The sequence below is a fragment of the Salmo salar genome, chromosome ssa09 (genome assembly GCF_905237065.1).
Source record: "Salmo salar chromosome ssa09, Ssal_v3.1, whole genome shotgun sequence".
In the NCBI taxonomy this organism is placed as follows: Eukaryota; Metazoa; Chordata; class Actinopteri; order Salmoniformes; family Salmonidae; genus Salmo; species Salmo salar.
The window spans coordinates 15730001-15743369 of NC_059450.1; the positions used below are offsets into that span (position 1 = coordinate 15730001).

The window sequence follows — 13369 nt, forward strand, 5'->3', positions numbered from 1 at the left end:
CTGACCCTTCAAAAAAACACCTACCATTTGCATTTGAATCACAATGGTACAAACAAACATAAATCAGAAAAACACGGTGGCACATTCCAGTCACGCAATTAGCAAGTGTCAGTCAGCGGAGAGGTGAAAACACACACAACTAAAAACACAATCCAACTGACAAAAAAAATAAAAAATGGAACCAACCGTTTTTCTCCCTTTCTCCTTTATTTCTAAACTCATCAGGTTTAAGTGCTTGTTGCGGGCAGCCAACGGGAGCGCTGTGTTGGTTGCCGTGGCGCTGGCGCCTAGCGATACGCAGGGACATTTAGAGGACTCTGATAAACTATGCCATTTAAAAGGTTACGACAATTAAAGCAGCTCCCGCAAATTACAGTGGCCAGACCTTTACCACGGATGGGTCTCTCTTATCGCCCAGCACCCGGCTCCCTCTCTCTCCCAGGCATCCCTCTCTCTCTCCGTCCACCCCTCTCCAGATCGTAGCAGCGCTTTTATGATCCAGTTAATTAACCGTTCTTAGCTAATATTCAAATGCTGACCAATTAATGACATTGAACTTTGAATGGCCCTCCATCCCTCCCTTCCCCCTCTCCCAGTCAGTTGTTGCCGTGGCGTCCTCGGGTGCGGTGCGCTGGGCGACGCGTTATCAGCGTTCATGATTAAACTGGCGGTGGCAGACCGGTGGATGGTGGCGATGAAGGCGAGCAGCCAGCGATTGTGAATGTGTTTTAATTAACCTCGTGTCATTAGGTGATAGAGGAGAGAGAGAGATGGGAACACAGCAGAGCGAAGCAGAATAAAGCCCAGCAGAGCAGAGTACAGCAGAGCAGAGTACAGCAGAGCAGAGTACAGCAGAGAAGAGTACAGTAGAGCAGAGCAGAGTAGAGTACAGCAGAGAAGAGTACAGTAGAGCAGAGCAGAGCAGACTACAGCAGAGAAGAGTACAGTAGAGCAGAGCAGAGTACAGCAGAGAAGAGTACAGTAGAGCAGAGCAGAGCAGAGTACAGCAGAGAAGAGTACAGTAGAGCAGAGCAGAGTAGAGCAGAGTACAGCAGAGAAGAGTACAGTAGAGCAGAGCAGAGTAGAGTACAGCAGAGAAGAGTACAGTAGAGCAGAGCAGAGCAGACTACAGCAGAGAAGAGTACAGTAGAGCAGAGCAGAGTACAGCAGAGAAGAGTACAGTAGAGCAGAGCAGAGCAGAGTACAGCAGAGAAGAGTACAGTAGAGCAGAGCAGAGTAGAGCAGAGTACAGCAGAGAAGAGTACAGTAGAGCAGAGCAGAGTAGAGCGGAGTACATCAGAGTAGAGTAGAGCACAGCAGAGAAGAGTAGAGTACAGCAAAGCTGAGTACAGCAGAGCAGAGTACATCAGAGCAGAGTAGAGAAGGGCAGAGAAGAGTAGAGCAGAGAAGAGTAGAGCAGAGAAGAGTAGAGCAGAGCAAAGCAGAGCTGAGTAAAGCAGAGCAGAGTACATCAGAGCAGAGTACATCAGAGCAGAGTACAGTAGCGCAGAACAGAGTACAGCAGAGTAGAGTACAGCAGAGTAGAGTACAGCAGAGCAGAGTAGTGCAGAATACAGCAGAGCAGAGTAGAGCAGAGTAGAGCAGAGCAGAGTACAGCAGAGTAGAGTAGAGCAGAGCAGAGTACAGCAGAGCAGAGTACAGTAGAGCAGAGCAGAGTACAGCAGAGCAGAGTAGAGCAGAATACAGCAGAGCAGAGTAGAGCAGAGCAGAGTACAGCAGAGCAGAGTAGAGCAGAGCAGAGGAGCTAAAACCCCTCAGAGAGACAACAGGAAGTAGTTGGGTGTAATACAGGAAACAGGAAACAGCCCTAGAGATCAGCAGTCTCACAGAGGAACAGACTGGACACTTTCACTGAAGAAATGAGGGGCAATGCAGTACAATTCTCCTTGGTGAAATCGTTGTGTGTCACTCCTGAGAGTGACAGCGCTTAAGGTGTAACCAATCGATGACCCTGCCTGGTAACATTGTGAACAACATGACAAATCCCCACATTGGAGTAGTCCTGTCACACTCTGCCTCCTTCAGTTAGATAAGGGCCCTAGATAGGAACAGGACATGGATGTTTCAATCACTACACACTATACCAGCTAGCTACCTAGGAACATAAAAGAATGGCAGCCCGAGAGGGAAAGGTGTCTATATGCCGAGGAAGCAAGTACACAGTTGTACACATACACACATACACACACAGTCATGCACGCAAACACCACACACACACGCACGCAAACACCACACACACACACGCACACACACACACACACACACACACAAAGAGAATCGCCTTCCTAGCAAAGTAGGCAGAGAGGAACATGTATTGTGTTAACAAAACTGATGGACAAAGACAAAGACCAGTTACTGACAGACAGCAAAAAACAGGTGAGAGATGGGTGAGCAACCCTTCAGACAGAGAAACTGCTATTATGAGTTATAACAGCAATTCATCAAAGCTGCAATGTAACTTTTTGGGTGACGTGACCAAATTCACATAGAAATGTGAGTTATAGATCTGTCATTCCCATTGAAAGCAAGGCTAAGAAGATCTGTTCTATGTGAGCAATTTCTCTGCTTCCCGTTCTTAAGTTTCGTTTTTGCGTCATTTCTTTTGGCTTTGTACACCAACTTCAAACAGCTGAAAATACAATATTTTTTGGTTAGTGAAAATATATTTAACAGCGGTTTAGATGGTACAATGATTCTCTACACTATACATTGCTTGTTTTGTCACATAAACTGTAACTATTATAATTTCTGCAACCAGGAAATGGTGGAGCGATTTCTGCATATTGCACCTTTAATTGCTTGAGAATATAACAAAGACCCAGGGTTTTCATTCCCCTTCATCACGACAGATGCATTTCTGAGATGTTCTTGAAGTAACAGCTTTGACGGGTCAGAACCAGAAAGCCTTTCTACTTTCTACAATCACCAGGGTTATACCAGTGAAACACACTCCAATAAAGAGCACACTTCCCCTTCAGGGGGATATAGAAGAAGGATAATAGTCATGTTTCTGTAAGAACCTTGGGTTTCACAGCAAATATGATGGTCAGAGAAGCTGCAATCACTCAATCAAGTGAAGGATGTCCTTTCACCTGCCTAATAGATATGGAGTGGAACAGCTCACCACCCAAATCACACATGGTGGAACTTCCCTCCTCTGGTAACTAGAGGTCATGAGAGAGGGTGCACAACCACAATAACATCCTAATCTCTCTCACAGTGCTTTGTGTTTGTGTGTTTCCACTGATCGGCACAGAAAGCTGTGAAAAGGTCAAACGTTGACCTTTCTTTTATGATTGGGAGCTGACATGAGACAAGGATTTCACACTGCCACAATGACATCAGGGTGGCAACAGTGGTACTCTCTCTACTGTAATTCACATACACACGCTCGCACACAGGTTGGTTTTATATTGTAACCTTGCAGAAATGATCAGCCATCTTTACCCCCTACCTTCTTACATCCTACATCCTCCTATGGCCTAAAAATATTTGACACTAAATCTTCAGAACCCTACATAGGTCCGGAGGGTGTGTGCTGTAGAGGGCTGTTTGCTGGCTGGCTCAATCCAAAAAGCCTGGAGCTTGGCTGGCCCACCTCACCCTGCTCCAACCTGCAGTCTGGAGACACTACAGGCCTAGCCAGGAGAGAAGAGAGGAGACTCAGATAAAGGATTTGATTAATGCACTGAGTGTTTGAGGAGGAAGAAGAGAGTGAGCAAGATAGAGAGAGAGAGAGAGAGAGATAGCAAGAGAGGGGGAGAGAGAGAGAGAGAGAAAGAGAGCGTTGACCTTGCGGACAACATTGAGAAAGCGTCAACTGGACTGTGTAATCCAAAGTAGTTTAAATGCAACCAAAGTTGTAAGAGGGGCAGAAACACGCAATCCTTGACTGAATGCATTCTTTGTCTGGCCATATCCTGCTGAACTCAGTTCTCACTGAAATCCTGGAGCGCCTCCACACTGACTCAACCATGTCTGTCTGTCTGTCTGTCTGTCTGTCTGTCTGTCTGTCTGTCTGTCTGTCTGTCTGTCTGTCTGTCTGTCTGTCTGTCTGTCTGTCTGTCTGTCTGTCTGTCTGTCTGTCTGTCTGTCTGTCTGTCTGTCTGTCTGTCTGTCTGTCTGTCTGTCTGGTAGACTGGGATAACTATAGTTTTTAACTACGCTTTGTGGAAAGTAACTATTCCAAGGGAACAATTGTTACTTTGGAGGTGAATACAACTATTTGAATACAGATCTGAGAAAGCAACTACTTCAATAAAATATTGGAATATAGATCTCAGAGGTGACTAATGGCAGGGCTGTATCTGGAACTGCATGTTGAAGATAGAAATAGAATGAATAGAGCACACACACAATCTCCTGCACTATTCCAATCTATCTCACAGTCGAATGTGATCTACACGACACATTTCTATCGGAGCATTTTCATCAATGTCCATTCTCCTGAATGGCCATTGCCCCAGGTGTGCATAATCAAGTCAAACCAATCACCACATGATATTTTGTACAGATAAGTATCAATAAGTTGTGATGCTAATGTATGACTCGTTCAACATGTCACTGAAAAGGTAGAAAACTGCAATTAATTGTATGATACCTGAAAATACTTCAGAGGGAGGCATCTCAGGGTAAGTGTTCTTTTTTCAAACACACACAGTATCAGGCGTATTCAATTCTTAGCCTACGAGGTCCGGAGCCTACTGGTTTTCTGTTCTACCTGATAATTAATTGCACCCACCTGGTGTCCCAGGTCTAAATCAGTCCCTGATTAGAGGGAAACAATTAAAAAAAACGCAGTGGCACTGGCTTCGAGGTCCAGAGTTGAGGGCACTATACCATCTTTAAAGGGATGGTTTACTCATAATGCTAAATAACATGATTTTCAACCTAGCTTGGCTGTAGTTGATTCAAGACAGTTTTGGGGTATTTAGTTTCCTTTTGACACTTAATAGCCATATTTTGTTACTGCTAGAATTCTCAGTAACACCTACCTTTAAACTGTTCTTGTGCCTGTGTAATAAAACAAATTACTTTTGGAGCAACGTTTTAGTAGCATGTTGTTGCATAAAACTGACAAAAGGTAATTGCATTTGAATTGCATAGCAAAGAACTGAGTTGTTGTAACTACTGTACACAAGAGGAATACTGACTGTTCCTTACTCCACTTATGTAATAACTACATTATTATGCAATTATAAAGCAATTTCCAATGTCCTATGTAACAACAATATTGCTATTGTAATAATCAAAGTTACTACAAATGTATAGGGAGCTGGATGTCAAGTGTTACTGCATTACCTTATGTCACTCATTATGAAAATACATTTGTCAGTCATTTTGAAGGTGCAAAAGTGGTTTGTCTAATGTTGAGATGACTGCATGTCCCTCATGTACAGTATCTCACAAAAGTGAGTACACCCCTCACATTTTTGTAAATACTTGAGTATATCTTTTCATGTGACAACACTGAAGAAATGACACTTTGCTACATTTGCATGGTGGTGGGAGTGTCATGGTCTGGGGCTGCATGAGTGCTGCCGGCACTGGGGAGCTACAGTTCATTGAGGGAACCATGAATGCCAACATGTACTGTGACATACTGAAGCAGAGCATGATCCCCTCCCTTCAGAGACTGGGCCGCAGGGTAGTATTCCAACATGATAACGACCCCAAACACACCTCCAAGACTACCACTGCCTTGCTAAAGAAGCTAAGGGTAAAGGTGATGGACTGGCCAAGCATGTCTCCAGACCTAAACCCTATTGAGCATCTGTGGGGCATCCTCAAACGGAAGGTGGAGGAGTACAAGGTCTCTAACATCCACCAGCTCCGTGATGTCGTCATGGAGGAGTGGAAGAGGACTCCAGTGGCAACCTGTGAAGCTCTGGTGAACTCCATGCCCAAGAGGGTTAAGGCAGTGCTGGAAAATGATGGTGGCCACACAAAATATTGACACTTTGGGCCCAATTTGGATATTTTCACTTAGGGGTGTACTCACTTTTGTTGCCAGCGGTTTAGACATTAATGGCTGTGTGTTGTGTTATTTTGAGGGGACAGCAAATTTACACTGTTATACAAGCTGTACACTCACTACTTTACATTGTAGCAAAGTGTCATTTCTTCAGTGTTGTCACATGAAAAGATATACTCAAATATTTACAAAAATGTGAGGGGTGTACTCACTTTTGTGAGATACTGTATGTAATTCTAGGCTATAGGCTCTATCGAGAATCATACCTAAGAGCCCTCCAAACCAGGGTTATGATCATATATTTAGACTAATTCAACTAACTGTTGTAGTTTTTGGTTATTCATCAAATATTTGGTGCACCTCAATATTAGGAAGGTGTTCTTAATGTTTTGTACACTCAGTGTATATTCAAATAGCTTGAAATATGATTTGTTTTTCTGGACCTGTATTTGACTATCAAAGAAAATAGTAGCCTTTTACTTTGAACCTTAAACTATATTTGACAAATACCAAAGTTGGTATTTTCAAATAAACTACAAAATAAGACTTTTCTGCCCAGATCTGGTGTGTAGTGTGTGTTTGAATGAAAGCAGAGGAAGCAGGAAATGCCAGAAATAGCCCATATGAATAATCTGGACGACTCATCAGACCTCCGGGCCAGAGCCAGACTCTCTGCCCACACACACCACAAGAGGTCTGTGTGGGAGCAAAGTATTCTGGGATAACAGAACAAGATGAAGCGTCCCTTAGACACTGATCCTCAGTCTGTTTTACATTTACCCCCTCTCTGACTGTAAGTGAGGTCTTACCTGCTGGGGTGGGGCGCGGGGAGGCAGGTAGGGGGGCTGTGTGGGGGCGGTGGGGTTCTGCTGGGGGGGGCTGAAGTAGGATCCTGGAGGTGTTCCCTGCTGCTGCTGGCTGTATCCTCCCATACCCTGCTGGCCGTACTGGGGGGGAACCTGCTTGAACAACCAATCACACAATAGTTAGAGCAGCTAGCACCTCCCCTCTGCTGGAACAACCAATCAGGCATTCATTTACCCTTCTTCCCCAGAGAGAGCATTCCAAGGAGCCTGGACCCACCTCTATGCTTCAACCAGGTCCTCCATCTATTCCTGGTTGACTTATGGCCACATCATGTTAGCAGCTCTGTTTCAACTGTGACAAACCATTCTAGCCATGCTCCCCTGCCAACTCCAGTCACAGAGCAACTGGGGTCTTCACAAATGTTGCATGTCCCATCTCCTGCCAAACCCCTCTCCCTCCCTCCATCCGCTCTCCCCCTGCCAGAACACACATAGGGAGGGGGACAGACTGTATAAGTTGTTCTGTGCTGTGAGCCCAGACCGGGCCATAACTGTAACAGAGGAAACATGGCTGAGAGAGAGCAGTTAAGACTCACACTACCTATGGGCTAGGTATTCCCAGAGACACATTGTGGTTTTCATTACACTAACACAAGGCTACTAAGTGTGTGTGTGTGTGAGTTTTTGTTTGTCTGTGGGTGTATTCACAGAAATGTGTCCATAAATGTGTATTAGTTTCCCCAACGTGTGCCAACACCACTGGGCTAATCCGTGTATTGTCCCAGTGTTGATCCCTCCGTGTTGGGCTTTATGTCGACATAATGAAAGGCTCTCTCCCTCCTCTCGGAGGATTTCCTCGATGCCGTGGTGATGGGAGCCAGGAAAATAACTGCTGTTGTCTTTGGAATGCACGAGTAGCTTCCCCAACCCGACCGACCCGCGTGCCATCAAACACAACCCCTCCACTACAATCTATCGTTTCATCCCTCCATCCCTCCATCCCAATGTTGAACTCTGCTTCCGTAACACATTCTAATGAGCAGCTGCCCCAGCAAACGTACACATGCATCACACGGTAAATCCAAACATTTACTGCTGCCAGTCAGTGTAGTCTGACCACACTTTTCTTGTCATGTTTTCCTTGAATCGTTTTCAGCCCCGGCCACGAGCTTGTTAACCGTCGTTAAATGTGGCATGAGTGGCAATTTCAGCGCATGTACAAATCATTCCTGAGTTCAACTGTACAAACTGATGTAAGGCAGGGGTCTTCAAACTTTCCTTGACCAGAGGCCCCCGCCCAGGAAAACCAGGGACCCCCCCATCATAAAGATTTTTTTATGTCTTATCAGGTGAAAGATTATGGCAAGGAGAAGTAATCAACATTTTTAAATGAATAGATTTGGTAGATAGTTATAATTGGAAGAGGGAGCGTCAACTCTAATATACCTTTCTATGTAATAGGCTAACTCAAACGCATTAACCCTAACCCATTTTCGCTAGTAGCAGCTGTTTAACATGTTAAACAAAGGTTAGCCATGTGTTGGCAAAAACGAATGTCCAAGTCAAGAAAGCTTACTAGTAGATAGCCACACTTACAGTGACTGGTATTCGTGGGTGCTTTTTTAAAAACCTATGTCAGATACTCCAGGACTGTAATTGGCTCCAATGAGTGTACTTTGCTCAATATTCGGAGTTGAGAAATAATGTTGACATCATTAGAAGGAAGATATTCCTGTGTCACAACACCATGACCTGGAGTCCCATAGGGCGGCACACAATTGGCCCAGCGTCGTCCGGTTTAGGGGAGGGTTTGGCCGGGGGGGTGCTTGACTTGACTCATCCCGCTCTAGCGACTCCTTGTGGCAGGCCGGGTGCCTGCAGGCTGACTTCGTTCGGCAGTTGAACGGTGTTTCCCCTACGACACATTGGTGCAGCTGGCTTCACGGTTAAACAAGCAGGTGTTATGAAGCGCGTGTCTTGGCGGGTCATGTTTCGGAGGACTTGTGACTCGACCTTCGCCTCTCCCGAGCCCGGTGGGGAGTTGCAGCGATGAGACAAGATCACAATTGGATATCACGAAATTGGGGGTAAAATAAATGAAGATACTCTCCTATTTTCTTCTGTAGGTACTGTATGTAATTCAAAATGTGTTTTGTTTATTCTGTTACTAGCAATATTAATAAAAACATTTAAATAATTTATTTGCGGACCCCCTGTAATAGCTAGGGGGCCGCGGACCCCAGTTTGAATATCCCAGATGTAAGGAGTTCTCAGAGACACACGCACACTCCAAACATTTTCATTACAAACGTCCCTCCCTGACATGAGCAGGCTCCACAAATAACTGATTTATTTTTAGGATGATGATATCACTGTGATCTCACTCGTAACAGTCACTATGAGTCTGTTTCAGATCAAAGTGGGAGCGTTCAGAGTTGATCCTTTAAATGAGCGTGGGAGTGACGGTCCACCCTAACCCTCTTCATAAAGTTGATAAACCAGTGGTAAAACGGGCTGAAACCTGAGCAGGCCAAAGACCAGGTCAGTTACATCTTCAGGGCCTGATGTTGGGAACCCTGGACGACTTCCTAGTCGTTTATATATCAGTAGAAAAGATGCTGTGGCTTGGAGAACGCACCTGATTCTGTCCAAAGTGTACAGTCAAATATATTGGAAACCTAACAGACATGTTCATTTTTAGATGTTATATGTTTTTATGACTGCTGCGAGATGAATTGCCTCTGAGGACATTAACGTTTTCTGAATCTGAATTCTGATGTTTTGAGTATATATTTGACATGGCTTTTGTGTGTATGTGTCCGTGCGTGTTCTACGTGTGTGTCTGATCTCACTGCGTCTACTGAGCTTAATGAGACATCCCACGTTCAGTCTGTTTAAAAACACACACATATACATACACCATGCATATTATATAGACTCTCACACACATGCATTAACAAACACAGAAAAAGACAAAACGCACACTATTTAGCCTAAAAGCGATTCACACACACACACACACCATAAAAGCCAATGAGAACCAGGCTCAACACTATGTTGACGATCCTTCCCTGTCTAGTCACTGTCAGGCGCTAACAGACAGGACAGGTTTGGTATCGAGGCTTATCCTCCATGGTGATTCAGCCATGACGACAACCGTGGGCTGCCTGCTCCCTTCCTTTCTACAGGACAGACAGATCAGATGAGACAGAATGAAACCTCAACAAGCAGCAACCTGTCTGACTGCATTAGTTGTGTTCATAGGTAGGTCTACTCTGTGAGCTGAAATGTTGCTATGCTAAACCTCTATTCAGGAGGCATTATTGTAGAGATAATAGGCCTATGTATGGTGGGGCAAGTACTACACAACACAGTAGTATGAGGAACGCTGTCATAATAATGTCATGTGTGGTTATGTCATGGTATTGATTGGCTCAGCCAGGAGGAGGAGAAGACAACATACAGAAGCTCATGTTAGCATTCAGGTGTGTTTCCTGAGAGCTTAACAGTGTTCCACACTGATCAAAAATATAAGCGCAACATATAAAGTGTTGGTCCCATGTTTCATGAGCTGAAATAAAAGATCCCAGAAATGTTCCATACGCACATAAAGCTTATTTCTCTTCAATTTGGTGCACAAATTGTTTTACATCCCTGTTAGTGAGCGTTTCTCCTTTGCCAAGATTATCCATCCACCTGACAGGTGTTACGTATCAACAAGCGGATTAAACAGCATGTTCATTACAGAGGGGGAACCTTGTGCTGGGGACAATAAAAGGCCACTTTAAAATGCTACACAATGCTACAAATGTCTCAAGTTTTGAGGGAGCACAATTGCATTTTATCTATTTGAAGACACAGAAATGCCGTGATGAGATCCTGAGGTCTATTGTGAAGCCCATTTTACAGATGCATATCTGTATTCCCAGTCATGTGAAATCCATAGATGAGGGCCTAATGAATTTATTTCAATTGACTGATTTCCTAATATGAACTGTAACTCAGTAAAATCTTTGAAATGGTTGCGTTTTATATTTTTGTTCAGTGTACAATATGAATGAATGATAATATGTCTGTTATAGACTAGACAAGCACCACACAGTATCTGTTCCAATAGTCCAATAGTCCTGCAGACTCTCTCAGTCAATAACACACAGCCGTATAAAGGTGAAAAATACAGATCCTAAAACTTAACAGTACATGAAAGACGGGTGTTCATAGAAACAGACAGCCTTTATGTTTTGTGACGCAAATAATTCACCATAAAATGTAGTACTGATATCATAAAATCCAAGGCTCGGGCTTCAAACAGGAAAAACGCAGACCAATAAAAAATGGACAATGCCACAGAAGAATCCAAACAAACCATCAAAAACATATGAAAACAAAAGTCATGAGAGAACGAAGCCAGAAAATAGACAGCCATCACCACGACAACCCATTTAGAACCCTATGGGGGGATAGAAAAACCTGCTTGTAATTAAATTGGGCCAATGAGCATATACAGAATTTTCTTAATTCTATCGTGGTGATACGGCTGGATGGCGACTGGGCTGTTGCCAGAGCACAGGTTGCCTATTTGAGTGACATATGGATCCAACCAACCAGAGCGGTGTTGGAGCCGTAACCAGCCAGAACAGACATGATGGGAATACAGAGGACTGTATTAGCATTAGTACGCTAACACCCACGCTACGGATCACAACACTGCAAGCACATCAGAGACAGAGAGAAAGGGAGAAGGGGGGAGGCTAAGAGAGAGAGAGAGTGGGGAGAGGGAGGGAGAGAGAGAGAGAGAGAGAGAGACCAGAGATTAAGAGAACTGGACATCACCAGCAACACCATAAGCTACAGTACAGCTAGGCTAATAATACACCATGTCAATGCAGAATGAGTACATTGAGCAAGCTAGCAGGGTTGCTGCTATCAAAGGTTATCAGTCTGACCTCAGATGAAACACCATTGACTTTCTCAACGCCAGGTGTGCGTACTGAGTCAACCTCATAGACAGAGCTGTTAACAAAGGTTATCAGGCTGCTTCTAGATGAAAGCCCCATCAGCCAGCATCGCCACGTCAGGTGAGGAGCTGATACGATTAGGTGTTTCTCTGAGTAAGCACTATAGGCTGGTGATGTGGAGCCGGGGTAGATAAGTGCACGATTTCCTTTTAATTTCCCCCTGCATGAGTGTGTGTGCGTGCCGGAGTGGCAGTGAGCCCCAAAATGAGATGCGGCCGGCCCGCTGAGGCGATCAACAATCTGGGCTCATGATTAAACATAGAGGAGGGAGATTACATGGCCTACCGTGGCTGCCAAGGTGACTAACCTCCAACTACCTCCTTTGATCTCCACTCTCCCTCCTCTCCTCTCCTCTCCTCTCTCTCTCCCCTCTTCTTCTCTCTCTGTCTCTCCACTTTTCTCGACCCCACTTCTCTGGCTCTCTTGATTTTTCTGTCTCTCCATCTTGTTCTTCTCTTCTCTCCCTTTCTACTCTGTCTCTACTCTCACCAGTGCAATTACTAATGCATTAACCATTTTCTTCTGACCACATTAACTGACCAAGAAAAACTCTGAGCCCTAATTGTAGTCTATAACATGAGCCCAGAGTTTTCCCTATCCCTATACCTGTAACTGATGCATTAATGTTACACAGAGGGTTTTCTTCAATGAAAACTTCTCTAATGTAAAACATGTCAAGTGTGGTATTCCTCAAGGCAGCTTTCTTGGCCCTTTACTGTTCTTTATTTTTTACTAATGATCTACCACTAGCTTTAAACAAAGCTTGTGCGTCTATGTACACTGATGATTCAACATTATACACATCAGCAATAACTCAGGCATATGTATATGTACTGATGTGTGGGGTAACTGTCAGTAATGTGTGTAACTGTCAGTAGGACCTTTTTTATGGTTCTATTGTTCTTATTTAACATTTGTGTAGTTCAGTCCTTGAGCTGTTCCTGTCTATTGATGTTCTGTTTTATGCCATGTTTCATGTTTTGTGTGTGGACCCCAGGAAGAGTAGTTGCTGCTTCAGAAACAGCCATTGCAGATCCTAATAAAATACTGCAGGTTATTCCATTCTATTTCACTGAACATTTGAAATCAACAGTGCTGCAGCCTGATAGGGCCTCATATTTACCTGATGACACTATCAACACTACATCTGCAGTGTGAATGCAGCCTGAGACTGAAACTGGCTGAACGAGTGGGAGCTAATAGTATTTCATTGATTGAGGGAATTTGACAGCCTGTGGTTATATTGTATTGTTCTCCTTTAGCCTTGGCTTCTGTTTTCCTCCGTTCAGAGGCTGCTGCTGTGTGTGTGTGTGTGTGTGTGTGTGTGTGTGTGTGTGTGTGTGTGTGTGTGTGTGTGTGTGTGTGTGTGTGTGTGTGTGTGTGTGTGTGTGTGTGTGTGTGTGTGTGTGTGTGTGTGTGTGTGTGTGTGTGTGTGTGACACTGTGCTGCGCCTCTGCTCTTTTCTAGCACGCTTCAATCGATGGATAAAAACCTGGGCAGGCAGTTAGCTGTATCGTTGGTCTTTATTGCTAACTGGCTGTTGTACGGTG

The 13369-nt window shown here is 44.4% G+C and overlaps 1 protein-coding gene across 4 annotated transcripts in view; it reads right to left on the bottom strand.

Moving 5' to 3' along the window:
• Positions 1–13369, bottom strand: part of LOC106610785 (AT-rich interactive domain-containing protein 1B) — a 229244-nt gene that overhangs the window by 168181 nt on the left and 47694 nt on the right. For 3 of the 4 annotated variants that reach the window (XM_014210359.2, XM_014210357.2, XM_014210353.2), the window contains exon 3: positions 6805–6957. In XM_014210359.2, coding sequence (XP_014065834.2) covers positions 6805–6957 — 153 coding nt within the window. The remainder of the gene's footprint in view (positions 1–6804; positions 6958–13369) is intronic. The other variant, XM_014210355.2, reaches the window with a different exon arrangement.